The 21,532-nt window shown below is 42.2% G+C and overlaps 1 protein-coding gene and 1 pseudogene across 2 annotated transcripts; both read right to left on the minus strand.

Moving 5' to 3' along the window:
* Window positions 1-1,495: 1,495 nt before the first annotated feature.
* Window positions 1,496-14,060, minus strand: LOC119728351 (monocarboxylate transporter 13-like). Of its 2 annotated transcripts, none has more exons than XM_038200560.1 (7): window positions 13,904-14,060; window positions 6,397-6,622; window positions 5,215-5,517; window positions 4,322-4,767; window positions 2,851-3,076; window positions 2,361-2,507; window positions 1,496-1,966 (listed from the first exon to the last, which is right to left on the minus strand). In XM_038200560.1, exons 2-7 carry the CDS (start codon window positions 6,551-6,553, stop codon window positions 1,803-1,805), a joined length of 1,443 nt encoding a protein of 480 aa, XP_038056488.1. In that variant the 5' UTR covers window positions 6,554-6,622; window positions 13,904-14,060; the 3' UTR covers window positions 1,496-1,802. The 2 variants fall into 2 exon arrangements, with proteins under 2 accessions (XP_038056488.1, XP_038056489.1); XM_038200561.1 differs by having other exon boundaries at window positions 6,397-6,618; window positions 13,904-14,058.
* A 144-nt stretch (window positions 14,061-14,204) lies between these two features.
* Window positions 14,205-20,815, minus strand: LOC119728356 (annotated as a pseudogene).
* Between the last annotated feature and the right edge of the window lie 717 nt (window positions 20,816-21,532).

A 21,532-nucleotide genomic window follows, 5' to 3' on the forward strand; every position in this document is an offset into this window, starting at 1 on the left:
CGGCGATAATTCCTGAGCCGAATCTTAGGCGCAGGGTGACCGTAAGGTCATGGCAAAATTCTGCTTAAAATGCACTTGTCAAAAATCAGCCACATTCCCCAGAATTACTCGAAAAAACACCGTGAACACTTACAATCACATGCAGATGTTGTAGTATTTCCTTAATTAAGGTTCAAATTACATTATAAACAATCTATAGTCACTCAAAGATGTTACAAAACTATTGCGTAAATTTCAGGCAAAACGCGCGTCACGACGAAGTCTGGTTCCCAGTAAACCTCAGCACCTAGACCAGCCAACGTCCTGTCCCATTATGCAAGGGTTTGTTTAAAAAAGATTGAAGCTTTTTATACAAATGTACCATTTTTTTTCAAATTTGCTATGGTTTTCTGTCAAATAACCATTTGTGCAGAATTCTGCCAGAAATCTGCCAAAAAATCCATTCTGTCAAATTTCTGTCAAACTCGTTTAACAAAAAAAAATGTCAAAGTTAGCCGAAAATCGGCTAAAAACGGTCACCGCGACCAGTTTACCCTGACGTAAATGACGTGACCAGTGTTTTACCGGCAGTTTAACCACCCACGTGACGGGCTCTCGACCAATAGGAATGAGTAAACTGTCTCAGGTAAAATATTTATATGAATGAAAAGATTAAGAAAATTGGGGAAAGAAAGGGGAAAAGAGAATATATGACTATGACCCACAACAGAACCAACAATAAATTAACCAATCCAAATCATCCCAATTCTTATTACGTTTAATTATCAAAAGTCAAAAATCGAAATCAGAAATCATAAAAAAAAGTATTTGCTAAAATGCACCCTGAATAAAATTATGGCGTGTAAAAACCAGACACTATTTTTTTCTGCCGAATCTGTAGACCACTGCACGTGGACATCGTGGATTCTTAATAACTGAAATAATTTTCAGAAAGAATGAATTGTACTTTCGATTGATTGCACATTGCGAAAAGCAGTGGTATAATGTTGATGCATGGGCCGTGTCTATTAGAAAAAATCGGGCACGAGTCAGTTTGATGGGGCCCATGGCATGTTCGCTTAAGGTTGCAGACCAGTAAATCGGTCCGTTATTGCCTACGCCGGCCAAATCACGATTTGCATGCCCTCAAAATCTTCAGTATTTGAACATGCTGTGGGCCATGAACTTGAGGGTTTGTTAAAAAAAAATATGGGTGGGGGCCATGCACAGGACTCTGAGCTTGTAGTTTTATTCAATTTGGATGAAATTGGGGCCCTTAAAGCGCTGTATTTTGCAATGGAGTGTACGCATCGTTTTTCAAAATGGCGATGGGCTACAGGACTATTTTCAGGTGTGATCATCTTCGGATGGAAAATTACTCCTAAAAGTCATCAGTTGACCCCCCGAAAATTGAAAAACACTTGAAAGATGATGAAATAAGCTTTAATTTGATGTGTGTTTCGAACACCTTGGAGAGTTGTGAGTATTTTTCCCGAATTTCTGAAGTGGGAGCATTTACCATTGGGGTCTAAGTTTATTTACTGGTCTGCAACCATAAATGACCAATTCAAACACACTGCCTTATTTCAGTGTCGTGCCGATATGTCTAGTCATTATCGTAAACCAATAATGCTATCGCTTTTATCACCGTGGGACCCCCTTCAATGGCAAAAGCACTATGCTAGCTATCGTTCATCCGTCCAGGGGAAGTTGCTTTGTACATTAAGTTGCACAATAGTTTCTCCATTGAAGGGGGCCTCGGGAGTGCACAGCGATCAAGTGCACGGATTCGTCTGTGTTTGAAACAAGTAGGAATACAAGCTTTATGAGTTTGTCTGGAGGGTGGGCGTGTTTACACTAACATGCACGGCCTGATTAATTCTCCTCCTTACTGGAATAAATATATAGGCGGCTGAAGCGCAAACGAAGAGGCCGGCAATGATGAGTAGACAAAGAATGTAGTCACCCGTGACATCATACAGTACACCTAGCAACAAAAAAGAGAAGAAAATAAGCTTTAAGAAAGTCAGAGAGAAATTTTGTACAAGACAATGCAAGAAAAGCTGCTCACTAAACGCACAAAATTCTTGGATTCAGAATGGCAATTCCTATTTGGTACTACAAGAGACTTTTCATGTATCTGTGTAAACAATGTGACAGATTTAGCACAGTCGTCGGCATTACAGGGTAATCCTATACGATAGCACTGCCCGGTGAGGCAGTCAGTCAGTGAAATAGGTGTAAAGTGGCCCTCAGGGACCGGATATTATTATATTACCGAATGGTACTTTTTGTGTCAAATAAACAGTCTCTTTGTAATTAAAATAAAATACCGGCTTTTACTCAGTGTACGCCTTTTGTGTTGAACTTGAGGTATTTACCTGCTAATGGTGCACTAATCAGAACTCCGATCCCGGTGGGAACTAACGTCATAACCATGACACCATTAGTGCCATACTGCTCGTGGAAAAGTTCAGCTGCAGCTGTAAATTGTGCTGCATAGATGCCTGACCGTAGAACCCCAGAAACTAGAAGCCATACCAAACAAACAAACATGAAACAAAACAAAGTGAAATAAGCTGTCCACGCGGACGTTATGAATTCGGGTGACACACTGGTCACGAAAGAACGAAATAATGGAAATTTTTGCTCTGTGAATGCTGTACACTACGAGAACACAATATTCTAGGACTTCAAAAATTGCGCCCGAAATCAACATCCGGAACACGTTCTCAGTCAGCCACGATTTAACAAGCGTCTTTTTTTTCTGAGCCGCATAAGTATCTAGTACGCGCTTTATGGTCCATACTTTGGCAACAAGAGATCAGCTGTTGTGTTGGACGTAATACCAGTGAACATGACTTAACTTACCCACTGCAAGAAGCACGATCACATCAAACGTCTTGGCAATGGTCAGAAACCCCAGAACGATGGTTCCAAAGAGACATGAGGCCATCAACAGATACAGAGACAAGAAAGGCAGATGATCTCCAATCACGGCTATCAGGACCTTCCCACCAAGTTCCGCCAAAGCAAAGGACATGATGACAGAGGCAATGCTGTTGCTGTCCAGACCAAGTCCGTCCATGAAACTAGCCTGCAAGAACAAAGCAAGTTTATTTTTAAGTTGAATTCAACCTTAGAGCCGGTTAGATCAAGAATGTTGGCTATAAACCATTAGTGGGATAGGGAGGGGGGGGGGGTGTTCCAGCCCAAAATAACCCCTCACCGAAAGAAAGGAACAAGACATTTGAAAAGTGGTACGAAAAAGCTGCATGATGATGACTTTGTTCAAACTACCTACTATGTACTGGAGATCTATGTAACAAAGAAATACAAATATTGCAAAGAGCTAGTGTATCAAACATGGTAATTCCAAAATAATAATTTAGCAGTGATATGAAGGAGGTTCGAACCTCCTTAATTCATGCTTTATCAACAATCCAGATGAACTTATTCAAAGATTAGTCCGTAATTCTAATTATGAATTTCAACACTCGCCATTTCGTTGCATTTCAGTGGTTATACGTTGATGAACTGCACCACAGCATATGGCTGAGCATCATTGATTCAAATATAACAGCGTTGCTGTTGAAACCCCTCAGCCAGAGTCAAGTTATCATCCGAGAACCATTAACCTTTAACTCAACCTTGACCTTTGACCCCAGAACTAATCCCAACATGCCTGTACCAAGGGCAACCCCCTACCTAAGTTAGACACCAAAATCTCATTTCCAACTCAACTTATCATCCGGAAACCATTTACCTTTAACTCACCACGGTGACCTTGACCTTTTGACCGTAAAACCAATCCCAACTTGCCTACTCCCAAGGGCAACCCCCTACCAAAGTTAGACACCAAAATCTCATTTCTAACTCAAGTTATCATCCGGAAACCTTTTACCCTTAACTCACCACGGTGCCCTTGACCTTTGACCTTTTGACCTCAAACCAATCCCAACTTGCCTACTCCTAAGGGCAACCCCTACCCAAGTTTCAATCCCAAACAACATTTCTAACTCAGGTTATCATCCGGAAACTAAGCTGCCCGGACGGACAGACGGTACGGACGTCCGGACGGCCAGACGCACTGACGGATGGACGCCGTAGGCGATAACAATACCCCTCGAGCCTCTCGGCTGAGGGGTAAAAACATAAGGCAAACCCATCTACTTTACAATTTGAACTGACGACTTGAGATATCCTTCCAGTTACATTCTTCTTGAATTTTAAAATTCTGATCAGAAGCAATATTGGACCTTCTCAAAAACCAAAGCTATTAAACTAAACATGATGAAAAAGTTAACAATTTCCCCTAAATGTGGATTTGTGGGCAACGTACGTAATTAATATTGAAGAAAGTCCAGCCCAAAAATGAGAAAACTGTAGCAAAGTACCACGCCCAAGCCTCAGGGTTCGTTAAAGCACTAATTAGCCTTCCACGAAAATGTCTCTCTTCTCCAACTTCGGGAGATCCTTGATTTGAAATGTGTGCTTCCTCGTCGTTGGTACTTTTGTTGTCAGTTTCTCGTGCATCATCGTCAGTCTCTTCAATGCAGCCGTCATCATGAACCTGCTTCCCCGGGACCATGCTCTCCAATTCATGTTTCTCATCACCAGGAGACTCATCGGGCGCCCTAGTGTAGTCCTCGGTTGATGGTGGGTCAGCCAGCAGCAGACCGTCAGCTATCCCGATCACGAGAATTCCACCACTGAGAATTCTCAGCGCATTACGCCATCCGTAGTGAGTTATTAAGGCTGTCAACAAAGGGCTAAAGGCAAGCATACCTGCATATCCCACGGAGTTAAAAGAGAAAATTGCCATTAAAAATCATGTTAATTATCCACTGTTCAATTTAAATGCAATAATTCAAAATCCTCCCTTCCTGTATACAAGTTCGACAATATTGCCTGACTTTGGCCATTGAAAACAAAAGGACATCAGCTTTTTAACATTATTCAAACCAGTCACTGCTATAAACTGGGTTATAATTTTGATTTTCAATTTTAGATATAGGGTTTTTGTTCAGTCAAAAACGGGGACCACAATCAGAAGCCAATATTAAGGTGGCACCAAAAATCGCAGGCATGAGGTGGCAGGCCTCCCATAAAGGAGCACAGAGTGCGTCCCAATGACCTGTACGCGAGCATCGTGCAACCTCAGTAAATGGCCCCCATCGTGGTCGCCACATATAATTCACAGTGGTCCGAGAAAACAAATTGACCACGTATTACCGCATGAGGATCCCAATAGAGCGAGGGCGCTCGCCCGCGAGAAGTTCGCCTTGGCAAACCAGTCAAGCAGCAGGGCAAAGGAGGCATTCGTGGTCAGGTTGGCGCCCACGCCCGTCAAGACCGAATACGTGAAGAAGGCGTATCCCAGCGTTGGCACGGGAACGAATGACGTCGTCAACAGTCCTGCGCAGAAGGCAATGACCCCCAAGATGGTGACGATTCGACCGCTCAGCTTGTGTGTAAGAAGAGAGCAGAGAGGACTAGCAAGGCCAGCCAGTGCAGCTGCCAAGGACCCTAGCCAACCTGAAAACAAAACAGATACATGTACTAATTTATGTATAAAGTAATCATCATTCCTCTAATAGACAAGGCAAGCCTAGCGAAGCAGGTCCCAGAGCACACAAAATTATATTCAATTGAATCAGAATGGCTACAAAGTTTGTGGAACAAGGTAATGTGGTACATGTATTCAAGTGATGGTACTCAATAATCTCCTTTCGTCGTTCACATGGAGACATGACATATCATCCCTTCTCAGTGGCGTAAATCTGTGTCGGCGAATGGCGGATAGGCAGTTTTAGGACTTTTGGTCACCCCCCTAAGAAAATACTAGCCGTGTCAATTATAACACGATTACCACAACATATTACCGCCAGGCCCGGAACGTGGAATTGTGACGCAAAAGTCTAACTTTAGTAAACGACGGTGGGTAGTTGGACCGGGTGGACTTATTTGCTACATGTATTTTGAAAGTAGCTTTAATATATGAAGCAAGTGGCGCCCGACTAATGCACATGATGCAAGGTAACATACATGAATAGGCAAGTCTCGGCTTATCCCCGACCACTGCAAGAGACAGTCAGTCCTATTCATATAAATGACAGCGAGTCAGTCAGTGTAGCTAGGTACAACGAGGATAATATAGGCTGGCCCAGTTAAAACCAGCAAATGCCTAACGCATTCGTAAACGTTCACGTTTTGTTGAGAACAGCCTGGTTAAGCAAAGTGGCAAAAGGCTTTACCAGCACAAACCACTATTTGGTACAATGCTTGTTACCACATGCACATTGCTTGTGACTACAAATGTACATGCATAACATTAACCATTGCTTACAGCAGCACTAGTTTTGTTCACAATAGGAGTTAAGTTCTCATCTCGGTGCACTGTATGTCGGGACTAACCTGTCAATGCCGAGCTGGAATGGAAATCCTCCTGCAGGCTCACAAACAGTATGCTGAAGTTGAACAGGAGTCCAAAAGTTAAGCAAAACTGACCGAAAGTCGCGAATGTGACGACCCAACGCCACCATCCGCAACGGGACCCTGATGGGCACACCATATCGGCCGTACCGGTCTCACAGTACGCAACCTTCACCGTCACTTCTCCTTGATGTTTTTAGACGACTATCTAGAGAATAAAAAGAAAGTGACTCTGGCAGTTCTGAGTGTAACGTACTTGTGTATTTACGGGTGGGTTCTGAAGCAATGCTTTATTACAATGTTCATGTTGTGAACATAGTAGTACAAAAATGTATATCGGTACATTGTACTGGAGCTTCAAAATGATACGTCATATGTGACATCTCCCTGTTTTATACAAGGAGTTGTAAAATTGTAACTTTAACTGTAAACTTTTAACGGTCAACTTTAATCATAAACTTTAACTGTCCATTTAATGTTTGTAAGTATGTTTGAATAAACATTTGCAATGGAGGTGAACGGCAAAGGTTTAACAATGGCCATGAGCGAGTTTCCAATAAAATCTGGCACTTGATGTGAAGGAAACTGACTTTGTGTGACTGAGTTGCATTTGTGAATTGTGCTTGTTGTCTAACTTAATTTGAGGATAAGACTGACTTCAGTATGAGTATTAGTAGTTTGTGATACTAGAGTGTTCAGGTCCAGTTTAAAGTCCATGTGGATGGGGGTCTGACGATGTGTCTGGTTATGTAGGGTGGCTTTGTGGGTTGATGCCTTGGTTTGCTGGATTGGGGTTCGCGACATTTCGCGTTAGGTTTGGGGGTTTTCCAGGTGTGGTCGTCTGAGGAATTGATGGATGGTCTGGCTTTGGCTTTTGGAAAACTGCTGGTGGGGGTGGTTAATTGGCCAGGTAGGTAGAGAGACGATGGTGTCGTTGATTGCATCAGTACTTTGCAGTTGCCATACTGAACTATGTACAACCCTGGCGCTTCATGGTGATTTACTACTGTGGCCGGAACCCACTGTTTAGCACCTGGAAATGGTGCCATCCTCATCGGGTCTCTGGACTTAAGTGGTGGTAAGTCATGTCCTTTCTTGTTGAAGTAATGTTGTTGTTGTTTATCCTTGTCTTGGTTGATTCGATGTTTTATGTCAGATGTCTTCTGCGCCATGGGACGAAGCAGAGTTTTTGCAACAGGTAGCTTGTTTCGTGGTCTGCGACTCATGAGCAGCTGAGCAGGTGAGAGGTCACAGCTTGCGAGTGGGGCAGTGCGATAGTCAAGCATCGCAAGGTGTTTATCCTGACATTTCTTCTAAAAGTGCTTCACTGTCTGAATTGCACACTCAGCTTCCCTGTTGGACTGAGGGTGATGAGGAGAGGTGACATGGATGATCCGGCACTCTTTGCAGAATGTGTCTAGCAGCTTCTCAGGGATGCCGTGATGGCTAAACTTTGACTTCAGGGTGTCCATGACTGTCGCGCTGGTTGTGTCTGTGAGCTTGTCAACTTTAATAGATTTGGAGAAATTGTAGACGGTCAGTAGGTACTGATAGCCTTCGAACTGGAATATGTCAGATACCAGCTCAATCCATGGAAGATCAGGTACCTTTGTTGGCTTAAGTGCCTCAGAAGGCTGTCTCTTCTGGTGTGTATTGCAGGCTCTGCAATCCTGGACCAGTTTCTCTTTTTGTTGCATCATTCCGGGCCAGAACAGGGCTTCTCGTGCTCTCTGCTTACATTTGACGATGCCCAGGTGCGACACGTGGATCAAGGCAAGCATGTCAAGCCTCATGCTCGATGGCACGACAATTCTCATGCCCTTGTAGATGATACCGTTGGATAAGTGGAGTCTCCTGTTTGGTATCCGACCAGCCTTTCAGGATCATCGTGTGTAGCTCATTCAGCTCGTCTGCTGTTTTCTTCTGGAACTCGCTGCAGTGTGTTGGTGTGACTGAGACATATAATCTTTCATCTTGATGATGACTGGCTTGATGTCAGGTTCTGTGTCCGGTAGGCTTGTTCTGCTGAGCAGGTCTCTGATCAGGATCTCCTAGCCAGGCTTGTATGCGACATTCAAGTCATATGGCTGAAGTCTAAGGAGCATGACAGACTGCAGTCTAATGGGAGCCGACAGGAGAGGTTTGGAGCAGATTGCTTGCAGTGGTTTGTGATCACTCTCAATGGTCACAGTTTTGCCAAAAACGTAGTGATGGAATTTCCTGCACGAGTGGACAATCGTTAGCATCTCCTTCTCTATCTGTGCGCACCTCATTTCTGTGGGTGTCATGGCTCTGGATGTGTAGGCTATTCGCTTGCCTTCTTGAAGTAGAACTCCACTCCGAGCGTAGCTACTAGCATCGCACTGTATGGTTGTCTCTTTGCGTACATCATAGAATGCCAGGACTGGAGCTGCAATACAAACCTCTTTAAGCTTGGAAAAGCTTTGTTGCTGTGGCTTGTCCCAGTGAATTAAATGTCACGTCTGTCTTTATCATTTGGCAAAGTGGCTGGTCAACCTCACTGAGGCTTGGAATGAACTGCCAGGTACTGGATACAGCCAAGAAATCTGCAGATGTCGTCCTTTGTCTGTGGCTCGGGCATCTCTCTCATCGCTTTGACCTTGTCAGGGTCTGGCTTCAATCCGCTGGCAGTGACAAAATAACCAACGTACTTGATTTGCGTTTGTTTGATCTGGCATTTATCGAAGTTGAGCTTCAAGTTCCACTCAGTTGCTCTGGTTACAACAGCCTTCATGACATGAGGTGATTTTCCTTTTAAAAACCTGGGCCTTTTCATACCAGGCTTTTGATGTTTATCTTTCACTGAGTCCAGTGTAACATTATCTGGTTAATCCCTTAAAGGCAGTTAGTTGCACCACATGAGGCCAGTCCAAATGGTATTGTTTACTTCCTGCTGTATCTACCTTTTGGAAACCCCATACATGTTACATGTACAGGCACAGTCTGACAAATTCATGATTTCCGTTGTTTGTGCAACAATTTCAATGATCAAAAACAGAAAACATGGTTTCATTACTGGACAAAAACGAATATTACGTTGGATAATTAATTCGTGACGTTGCCATCTGAAAGGCCCAATTGGTGTGTTAAACGTTGTAAGGAGGTTTGACTCATAATAAAGCTCAATCTGCAAGAACCCTGACTTGGCGTCTATGACGGAGAAAATCTTGGCATCCAGCAAAGATGCTCAGGGGTGTGAGTGACCACTGATAAAAATAGCTGGAAACAGCTGGAAAAGGTGTAAAAAAAGTTGAAATCAGCTTTACAGCTGAGATTTCACACCCCTGGATGATATGACTCCTTCAACTGATGGGATTGGGAAGTGCATGTTCACGACGAATCGCCTTGTTGAGATCCATTGGGTCGGAACAGATTCTCACCATCCCATTCTTCACCACGACAACCATGGAGCTCACCCAGTCTGTGGGTTCGGTGACTTTCACGATGTGGTTGTCAGGCTCCATCTCATGTAGCCTGTTGACTATCTTCGGCATTTAGATCTTTTTTTCTTCATTGTATAATTTTGTGTGTGTGTGTTTTTAATCATTGTTTTTAACTCATTTTTCCCCCATCATTAATGTCTTTATTAATCACTTTTCTCAACGTTTTTTTTCTTTTGCATAGTTTTCAGTTTTTTCCTGTTTAAATTCAGTGTTGTTTTCTGTCATTTTTCTATCATCCTTCCCCGTTCTTATATTTTGTGTGAGTGTCTTTTGATCACGGTAATTATCTCCAGTGTATCATTTTTGTATTTAATTTTAACCTTTTTTTTGTTTTTTTGTCAGTTTTTTTTGTGTTTTTGTTTTTGTTTGTTTTTGCTTTGCTTTTTTTTATCCTCCCCACTTAAGTCATCTCAGACATTTTTCGACGTTTTAATTTATAAATTTTTGGGGTTTTTGTTTGCCTTTTCAATCATCCTTCCTCGTTTCAGTCTTTTTTTGTGTTGTGTGTGTGTGTGGGTATGTGCGTTTGTTTATGGTGTAAATCGAGGACACACACGTGCAACATCATTGGTGAATCGAGGACAGGAATCAAATCAAGCATGACCTCGATTAGAAAACGTGTACAAAACCAATGAGAGCAGTTGCGAAAGAGAGTACAAAGGAAAAGGGAAGAGGAACAAAAAATTCTTTATTTACACCATAAACAAACGTGGGTGTACGTGTGGGGTTGTTTGTTTGTTTTTATTTGTTTGTTTTTGTTTGTTTGTTTGTGTTTTTTTTTTTTTTTTTATCTCGGTAATCTCCCTTATTGTGTTAGTGTTTAATTCATTGTTTTTCTCTGTCATTTTTTTATCTTACGAAATGTCTTAGTGCATGTCGTCTTGTATATTTATGGTAATCCTTACTTTTAGGACACCTCTAATTTTTACAAGTTCTGTTCAAAACTGACTTTTGCAGATAACTGTCCAGTACCAAAGTGACTTTTGCAGGCTAAAGCAGTCTTTTTTCTTCATATAAACTCATGATAGTTGAAGTTTTGAAAGCACTTTCTAAGAAAATGTGACTTTCCTACCTTTTTTCGCAGTCAGACGTGCATGTTGTAGTTCTCACATGCGTGAAAGCTTTACATAATGAAAGCCCGATGCTGATTGGCTGCTAAAAAAATTAATTAGTCTGGTTCCCAGACCAAAAGATTCTGACTACTCCTGAATCTTTTGGTCTGGGAACCAGACTTAAAATAAATAAGTTAGTCTGGTTCTCAGACCAAAAGATTCTGACTATTCCTGAATCTTTTTGGCTGGGAACCAGACTAAAAATAAATAAGATGTTTTTTTTAATCAGCCAATCAGCATCGAGCTTTCATCGCATCGAGCTTTCACGTTTGCCATCTAGGGCCAAGTTCCCGCAAGGACTATAGTTGACCAATGGTTAACTAACGTTTGCCCGAACTCTGTCTAGTCGACGATGGTTGACTACGCTAGTCGACTATTTGGAACCAGCCTCCTGGGGTTGGTTGCTTCGTTGGTAACCAATAGCCGCACGCATCCATAACGCTAGCAGAGAGCCAAGATCCAGAAGTTTTGCGATGACATTTTGACCAGCGTTTGACTAGAGACGTTTGCACGTTGCTATCAGAGCGCAGGCGTAAGGTACATCACAAATCAACCACTAGTCGACTAATGGTCCTTGCCCGAACTTGGCCTTGGTTTTTGAGTCTGTTTTCTGGTTGTCATCGTCGTCTTTTACCCCTGAATTTCCCTCATAAATCAAAGCCCATGCCCTCTTTCCACAAAATTAAACCTGCTGATATTCAAGAAGGTGTCATTGCCAACTGTTCAGATGTGTCAAGAAATATCAGAATGTCAATTTTGAGTGTCATTTAGTCAACTGTTTTGGTGAGTCTTTCCCTTCCTATATAGGAACGGGGTCCTAAAAGTAAGGATTACCATATTTATAATGTACGTGCTATTTTTATTTATGTTTTGATGTTTTATATATATACATGTAAAGCTTTTTTTACTTTTTTTTTTTTTTTTGCTTGATTTATCATTGCAGCAGGTCCTCGGACCACAGTACTTGTGCTTTATCTGTTCCTTGCCTTTCTTTTAATGTTGTAACTTTGTACTTAAGAATGGCTAAATAAATAATAATAATTAGCATTATGAACGCCTGTGCCTCTCATCTGGGGCCGTGCACTACTGGTTCTACTGATGGATCAATCTTCGAGGAATATTTTCCTGGAAGTGTGCCAGTGATCATCTTTAACTTGGTGTACTGCTCGAGCCCGTAGACTCTGTCTATGAGTCCAAGTTGATTGCTGGCATCTCCGCTGAGGAGTAGTGGCTTTCTTTCTGCCTGTATTACGTAGTATGGCATATCAATGCACACATTTTTGTGGCATGTAGGCAACGTGATGTGCCCTTCCACCTTCAGCTTGTTGCTCGAGTATGACTCGAACTTGCGTTCACTAGAGCACAACTGGTGTTCCCGAGTGTCTGGTAGATGTGGAGAGGCATAATGGATAGCGCTGTTTCAGTGTGGTCTGCACCTCGATGTTTTTGTTGTTGATTCAGACTTTCTTGTACCATTTGTAGGATGCAGACTCATCCTCCAGCGCACTGACAATGGGCATATTCTTCGTCTGAAGAAAAGTCATCACTTTCTGATGTGCCCTGGGCTGTGGTGCTTTCCATCCCGTGTGCTACAAGCCGTTTTCTGCTCATCGATGCAAAGTGATTTGGCTCTTTTCAGTAGACGCAGGTTTGGTTCTTTGCGGGGCATTGGAAAGATTTCTATATACGAAGTTCACTCAACACCCTGTGTACAAACCCTATGAGATTGGACTGAACAATTCTAAGTGTTTTCTAAGAAAATGCTTGTATTTTCTCACTGCTCAAATTGACTTTGATGACATGAAATTGCTATCTGGGGGCTTGTTAGTCAATACAGAGGAAAATTAGTGAACTTCGTATATGGAAATCTTTCCCGGGGCATTTCCTGTTGTCTGCCCCGCATTTGTGGCACTTGTTCCCCATGCCAGGTTTTGCCTCAGTTTTACTGGACTTCCTTGGGTTGCGACTGCCTCTTGGTGAGTGTGGCTTTTGCTTGGGGTGGGACTTAAGCGACTGGGTTTTTGGGAATACACTGATCTCATGGCGTTGACTTTACGATCTTCATCCTTGTTGATTTCTCTCAAGCTTTTTTGAGATGGCCAGAGCAAGAGTCAGCTCGTCTCCTTTCTCCAGGCATTTCTCTTGAACTTAATGATTAAATGCACGGAGAACTCGGCATCTCAAATCATGTATTCTTCGTCGTCATAGACACAGTCTTTGACTAGCACCCGCTGGTTGATGGTTGCACCGATCTGGTTTTCCCCTCAAATTTGGCATAAACCAGCTGCCTATAGCTTGTCCCATTCATCTGGTGTGGCCCTCTGGAATGTTGTGAAGGCTTTCCCTCCTTTATCTCTGACGTATTTCATAAGTAAGTTCACCCTTTCAACGTCCGACTTTTGAGCTAGGGCCCAGGGTCCTTGAATGCGAATGTGCATTGCTGTTTTAATCTCTTCCATTCTTTTGGCAGATCAGGTGCTCTTTTTTTCTGTTAACTTGACATGCCTGATATAGGCCTCCGTAGTTTTGTTTTCGGCCGTGAGATTTTTGGTGGGCTATTTTGCAGACAGATTTGAACAGTCTAGCAGTGAATCTCTTTACAATGTGTTTGTTATTGCTTTAGAGATTCTCGGTTTCAGTTCCTTTTTCCATTTGAAACTGTCTTCCGAAGATTTGTTGCACTGCAAAACTAGATGTGAAATTGTTTCACGAAACTGATAAAGTACAATGCTAATCACGAGTAGCCCCACTATAGTGTGGCCGCGGTATGCTGCGCTGAACAGAGGTTCAGCGCAGCATACCGCGGCCACACTAGTGGGGCTAAATCACGAGCTGCCATGCCATGCGTAACGGTTGACGTTTTATTTTTGAGTTTGAACTTAGTCACTTTGAACTACAGTTTCTGTTACTCACTCATTGGATGTCTTTTTCAGATGCTTTCCTGCCATGTACTACTACTAGACAAGTTCTGGTTGCTTGGTTTCCCCGCCTTTACTGAGTTTTGGGGTCCAAAACTTCTGTTCTGACACGGTGTATTTACGTGTGGGTAGTGTGGGTTATGCGCTAGCATATCGGTACGGGAGCCTCAAAATGACAAATGTGACACTGAGTATACAACGAGGTTATAGTTGCCAAGAAAGGTGTCAGGAGGCCCCCTCACGGCAAACTTAGGGTGTAACTTCAATATTGACGTTTTTGATATAAAGTCATTATTGAGTTATTGAGGGTGGGGTTTCCATTAAACGAACCCTCAATTCCACACGGCCTTCCGTTTTAAAGATAGCGGGGTGTATCTTGTGCACAAATATGTGCTCGTTTGATTCAGTTTCTTTGACAAAAGGGTGCATATTGAGATACACCCTGTTTTGTGCTAGATGTGACCAGATGAGACAAGAAACAAGGAATCCTGGAACACAACGTATTTGTATGTGTCTCTCCTCACAAAGTCTGGTTTATATACAGGAGCATAACAAAATTGTATACCAAACCATCAGCACACAAGCATTCCAAAACAATTAAATCTGCCCGTCATCTTTCTAAAGCTATATTATCAGAACTAAAAGTCCTATGGGTCGGACCAGTTGGCTCCTCAAACTTGCCTGCCAAATTATGCTAAGTAGGTTAAATGCTGGCTTCTGATTGGTCATTGCGATTACGTTCTATCGACTATCCAGACGATATGCGTAATACCGGCCGCTCCCTTTCATATGTGCTATGTCCGTCGTGTGCTATGCAGTCACATCACGTGGAGAAATTTTTGAACTATGCCGCTCTGCATTTGCAAGACTACTATAATATAAATAGGCATTACAACAAAAATGATTTCTGACAGTTACTGTTGTAGTGTGTGTAGCCTACTTTAATGTACATGATGTAAAAGTCTTTTCTTATAATGCAAAATTACTCACGTGGTACGTCGTCTCTGTCAATTGAAAGAAAGGATTCCCATAATGTCGAACGTCATGTGGTGTATGTGGAACACCCAATTTGTGTGTACATCTTTGAAGAGCATAACAAAGCAAATGAAAATAAATAATTTGCAAGTGAACACTTTAGAAATTACATAGACTTCCTTTTCACAGCCTCCCCTTCCCCCACCCCGGGGGCATTGCTTGGGGTTGAGGGTTGGGTGTGACCACCCACCAATAACTTGGCTATGTCGGTAAAATCATTGCCACATGGGCAAAAAAACATTTATTTGCAAGCCGCAATGAATAATAATGGCCATATCCATTGAAATACATGTACTTTAAAATAACTATCACTCTAGTGAAAACTCAAAACGGCTTCTATTTTGATTGATTGATTGGCGTTGTTAGGCAAGGCTAATCCGATTACTTAGACGCTATAATAGAGCAGTGAAATCCATGCGCCCCAAAAACATGGCCTTTTGAACGTTGTGTCTCTCAGAAAATATACTCAGTGTGATTGAAATATGAAATTATAACGGAAGACGACATTCTAAACTTCATGTCAGTGAAAAAAATATCGGTCATCGATGCGGAAACGTCAATACTGGTTACTGGTAAAGCTGACCTTCAAGTCTGGAAGAAATCGCTCGAAAACTTCCCCAAATGCATGTATTAACCTCAATTTCTAGGAATCTCTCCAAGTTGTCATTTAAGAAGTAGTTCAACAGTCAACACTTATATCATCTAAGAATATTCCGAATTTCAGCTTAATCTGTTGTTGCAAAAGCCAGTATACCAACCAGAACCATCTCCATGGAAATTTTCGACGAGGCTTTTCTGTTGACACAACCGACGTGCCGCAGTCACGGACCTCCGTGAAATAAAAAACTGGGGGAGGGGGGGGGGGGGCTGTAGTGTGGGGTTTCGAGTTATTTTTTAGGAATTTGTATGATAATTTTTTTGGGGGACAGAGCGTGAAGGAGGCTCTTCTCCAAATTTATACTGCATACCACAATGAATAGGAACCCATTACTATGCTATCACTTGTATCACCGTGGGACCCCCTTCAATGGAAAAAGCACTGTGCTAGCTATTGTTCAACCGTCACGGGGCAGTTGCTTTGTACACTAGGGTGCACAATACTTTCTCCATTTAAGGGGCTTCGGGAGTGTACAGTGATCACGTGCCCGGATTTGTCTATATTTTTGAAACGAAATTCGGGACACAAGCTTTATACATTCTTAAAGGGGCGGGCGTGTTTACACAACATGTTTTATGCTCCTCCTTACTGGAATAAATATATAGGCCGCCGAAGTGCAAACGAAGAGGACGGCAATGACAAGTAGACTAAGAACGTAGTCACCCGTGACGTCATAAATTGCACCTAGCAACAGGAAAAGAGAAGGAAATAAGCATCAAGAAAGTCAGAGAGAATTATGCAAGACAGCGCAAGCATAGTAAAGCAGCTGCTCACTAAATGCACAAAATTCTTTTCAATTATTGATTCAGGTTGTGTGTTCACACTGGAGGAGACTATTCATTTATCTGTGTACAATGGACCAGATTCAGCACATTCATCGGCGTTACAGGGTAATCCTATACGACAGCACTGCCCGGTGAGTCAGTCAGTGAAATAGGTGCAAAGTGACCCTCTGGGACCAGATATATTACCGAGTGGTACTTTTTGTGTCTATTAAACACTCTCTTTCTCTAGTTGAAATATAACTACCTTTTACTCAGTGTATACGCCTATGTACTTAAGATATTTACCCGCTAACGGTGCACTGATCAGAACTCCGATTCCGTCGGGAACTAACGTCATAATCATAACACCTTTGGTGCCATACTGCTCGTGGAACAGTTCAGCTGCAGCTGTAAATTGTGTTGCATAGACGCTTGACCGTAGAACCCCAGAGACTGGAAGCCATTACAAACAAACAAACAAGCAAACAGAAGACAAACAATCTAAACAGTGTGAATAAAACATTTCCACTGACGTTACAAAGTTGTGTGATTTAGTGTTTAGGCTATCAGATCAAAACAATGGAACTGTTTGACGGTTTCAAGAATTTTCGTTGGAAGTCAATGTCAACCAACATGTGGCGACCATTCCCTCCGAAAGACACAAAATTGTTTTCATGTGCATATATTCTATCGTTTTGCTTCATCAGCGCGCGAGTGGCAAAAATGTTGAACCTCCTACCACTTATTCCCTCATGAATAACGCGTATGTTAAGGAGAATATTACTTGTCCTGCCTTTTTGTTGTTAACGGGTAGAATAGGTCATTTGTTATGCATTTGTTTCGTTTGGAGTAACAAAAGTACTCAAATCTAAAGACGGCCGGGTGCTTAACAACTAACCTGATGAAGTATTAGCTCTGTGTGAATATGTACATTCCCAGAAAACACTAATCTAGGATCTCGATTTCAAAAAGAAGGAGAAAAGAAATAAATTGCCCGAATTCCGAGCATCCGGAAAGTGTTTTCAGTCGCATACGTATTTCGTACGCTTGCCATTTCAATATAGCCCCTACGTATCTCGAATTCGCATCAAGAGATTAGCTGTTGTCTTGCACTAAAAACCAGAAAACATTATGCCTGGACTTACTCACTGCAAGAAGCACCATCACACCAAACGTCTTGGCAATGGTCATCAAGCCCAGAACGACGGTTCCCAGGAGACATGAGGCCATCAATAGATAAAGATACAAGAAAGGCAGACGATCTCCAATCACGGCTATGAGGAACTTCCCGCCAAGTTCCGCCAAAGCAAAGTACATGATGACGGAGGCAATTTGGTTGCTGTCCAGAGCAAGTCCGTGCATCAAACTAGCCTGCAAGAAAAAAAAACCAAGTTTACTTTTATATTCAAACTTTGAGCCGGTCAGATCGAGAACGTTGGCTTACCAAAGTTGGGTAGAGACGACGGGGAGGGGGGGGGGGGGTTGTGCGTTCGAGAAACATGACCCCTCACCGAAAGAAGCTGCACAAACTGCATGTACAAACCGTCTATAGACGAGACCTTATACAGCTGTAGTACAAATATTACAAACTGTTCATGTATCAAACTTGGTTGTCCCAAACTTATAGATTAGTATGTTATAGTTTAGAATTTAAACAGTTGATGTGTGGTTACATTATTTTGAGATGGTGGTTCAGAAGCTTTACGTTTATACTGTACAACAGCATAAATAGATGACTGAGCACCATTGATTCTAACACATCAAGCAAAACCAATCTTCTGTAACATTTTAACTGACGACTTGAGATTGCCTTCCAGTTACATTCTTCTGAAATTTTACAATTCTGATCAGAACCAATTTTGGACCTCCTCAAAAACCAAAGCTATTAAACTAAACATGCCCCAAAAGGTTAACAATTTCCCCTACATGTGGATTTGTGGGAAACGTACGTAATTAATATTGAAGAAAGTCCAGCCCACGTATGAGAAAACCGAAGCCAAGTACCACGCCCAAGCCTCAGGGTTCGTTAAAGCACTAATTAGCCTTCCACGAAAATGCCTCTTATCTCCAACTTCGAGAGATCCTTGATTTGAAATGTGTGCTTCCTCATTGTTGGTAGTTTTATCGTCAGTTTCTCTTGCTTCATCGTCAGTCTCTTCAATGCAGCCGTCATCATGAACCTGCTTCCCCGGGACCATGCTCTCCAATTCATGTTTCTCATCACCAGGAGACTCATCGGGCGCCCTAGCGTAGTCCTCGGTTGATGGTGGGTCAGCCAGCAGCAGACCGTCAGCTATCCCGATCACCGTATTCCACCGCTGAGAATTCTCAGCGCATTACGCCATCCGTAGTGAGTTATTAAGGCTGTCAACAAAGGGCTAAAGGCAAGCATACCTGCATATCAGACAGATTAACAGAGCAATTTGCAATTACAATAACATTAAAATAGTCTACAGTAGACTAGAATATAGTACACTATATAGAATAAATCATACAGTTCCTTTCTGTATAAGGTCCACGGCAGTGCATTATGGAGTCAATCATTAACCTGCACGTCTCTACCGACTTTTAATAACTCTAACCGCTAGAAATTGGATCAAAACTGCGTTTAGTTCCATAAAAGACAAGAAAAAACTGTGTGTGTCTACATAGTTGTGGGAAACTATCATCGCATTTACCGGTTGTGGATCCCATTAGAGCGAGGGCGCTTGCCCGCGAGAAGTTCGCCTTGGCAAACCAGTCCAGCAGCAGGGCCAAGGAGGAATTCGTAGCTAGGTTGGCGCCCACGCCCGTCAAGATCGAAAACGTGAAGAACACGTATCCCAGTGTTGGCACGGGAACGAGTGACGTCGTCAACAGTCCTGCGCAGAAGGCAATCACTCCCAAGATGGCGACGGTCCGACTGCTCAGCTTGTTTGTAAGGAGATAGCAGAGAGGACTAGCAAGGCAAGCCAGTGCAATTGACAGAGACCCTAGCCAACCTGAAAGCGAAACAGGCATTATATAAAATAATCCTAAAGCATACTTGTTGTACCTTCACAATAATTCTTTTAGTAGACACTTTTTAATATTTGTACCACTTCAAAGAGGAGACACTGTTTTTAAATACTATGTAGATGCTATTCGACCCCTGGTTAGTCTTAAATCAGAAATCTAAAGAAGTCTTTATTTATTTAATTAGGCTAAATTTGTTGTTCTATTTCTGGTTACGTGTACTCTTGTCAGTGTTCTTATACGCCTATTTGTACATTTACGTTATATGTTTTTTTGGTTTTAATGTGAAGTTTTTAAGTGTTTTATACATTATATTTGTGTGCAGAACGAGGAGACAAGTTTCATGTTTTTACATGATGAGAATAAATAAATAAATAAATAAATAAATAAATAAATAAATAAATAAATAAATAAATAAATAAAAATAAATAAATAAAGTCTGGTCCCCTGCGACTAACCAATGTTAACATAATGCAAAAAAAAAATAAAAAAAATCCCTGAATATAAACGTCACCACCCTTGCAAACCTTGATTCATCGCTTTACGCATGCAGACTGTTTTTTTGGCAGCGCTTTAGTTTCCAAACGCTGCTTGGCAACGACTTCGAACGGCCCGGCTGTAGCCAGCATCAGGCATGCCCAAATCAAGTTCTCATCTCGCTGGATCGTATTTCCGTACTAACCTGTCAACGCCGAACTGGAATGGAAATCCTCCTGCAGGCTCACAAACAGTATGCTGAAGTTGAACAGGAGTCCACGAGTTAAGACAAACAGACCGAAAGTCGCGAATGTGACGACCCAACGCCACCATCCGCAACGGGACCCTGATGGGCACACCATGTCAGCTGTACCAGTCTCAGAATACGCATCCGTTACTGTCGCAGCATTTCACTCCGGCCTTCAGTCCTTCCTGTTCAAAAAATCATAAAATTGGTCACTTCCTGAAACCGATGAATTCTTGAGAAAACTTAATGTTGTTTCCAGACCAAAAGATTCCGCCATATCTGACGGATAACTTAGGAAATGTAGATGTCAATGTCGCATGACCAAACAGACACGGAACAGCGTTGAAACTCAAGTACACGATCGGACGAGAACAGGGCGATTTACTGTGTCGTGCTCTATTTTTGAATGTGACGTCTACACCAACAAATGATCTATAAAAGACGTCATTGGATCGTTCTCATAAGAGCAATGAAAAGACTTCAGGCAGTCAATCCGGTGTTTGCTCGTCACGGTTCCACACCATAAAACCAAGCCACTACATGAATTTCTTACCGTTTTGCCAAAAAGGAAATTCACGCTGTTCAAAGTCTTCTTAACATGAGTTTCTAATGTCGCACATCGATGTTGCACAATACAATTCACAACAAATGTCTTTGCAGTGTTATTATGATGCGAAAAGACAGTGTGTGCCCTCTCGGTGTCCGGGTTCTATCGATGGTTTCTGCAAAAAGCCTTTTAAAATAAACAATGGTAGCGTTTGAGCAAAGGTCAAGATAATAATCAGCGCGATAAAGTGTATATTTGTATTAGTCCCGCCAAATAACAATAAAAATGGACTGGTGGCTTACCTGGCCGCCGATAAAAAAAATGACCGAGCCTATCGGAGTCGGGACATCGTTGTTTGAACTCTGATCGGTGTTAAAAGTCTACCCACGTGGCGGGCTATTGGCCAACAGGAATGGGTAAACTGTCTCAGGTATTTTAATATGAAATAATTAAAGTGAGGAAGGAATATTTCTCAAAAGACGTGAAGCCTATCTTGGGTTTGTGTTGTGGAGAACAAGGCATTAGATATGCATGTAATGGACCAAACAGAAGATGGGATATGAATGTCGCTTGGGATAAAAAAGATTCGCGGGCCAGCCAGGCCTTCTTATCCCCCCAACCCATTTCGTTTCCGAAGCCACCTGGGTACATACACATATACTGTAGTGGAGACCAGCTAACTAAAATAATTTCAAGAATTTTATATAATAAACAAAGTTCATTCAGTGTTAATTCTGTTTTGCAAGGAACGATCTAAGGGGGAAACTTTAAGTCTCCTGTGGTTTTTTATTCTATTTCCGAGTCCAACTACTGCATGATCCACAACAGATCCAGCCAACAACAATAAATCCACTCAAAAGATACCAATTCTCATTAGGAGGTCCACGTTTAATAATCAAGGC

Source organism: Patiria miniata, unplaced genomic scaffold, assembly GCF_015706575.1.
Source record: "Patiria miniata isolate m_02_andy unplaced genomic scaffold, ASM1570657v1 HiC_scaffold_20, whole genome shotgun sequence".
In the NCBI taxonomy this organism is placed as follows: Eukaryota; Metazoa; Echinodermata; class Asteroidea; order Valvatida; family Asterinidae; genus Patiria; species Patiria miniata.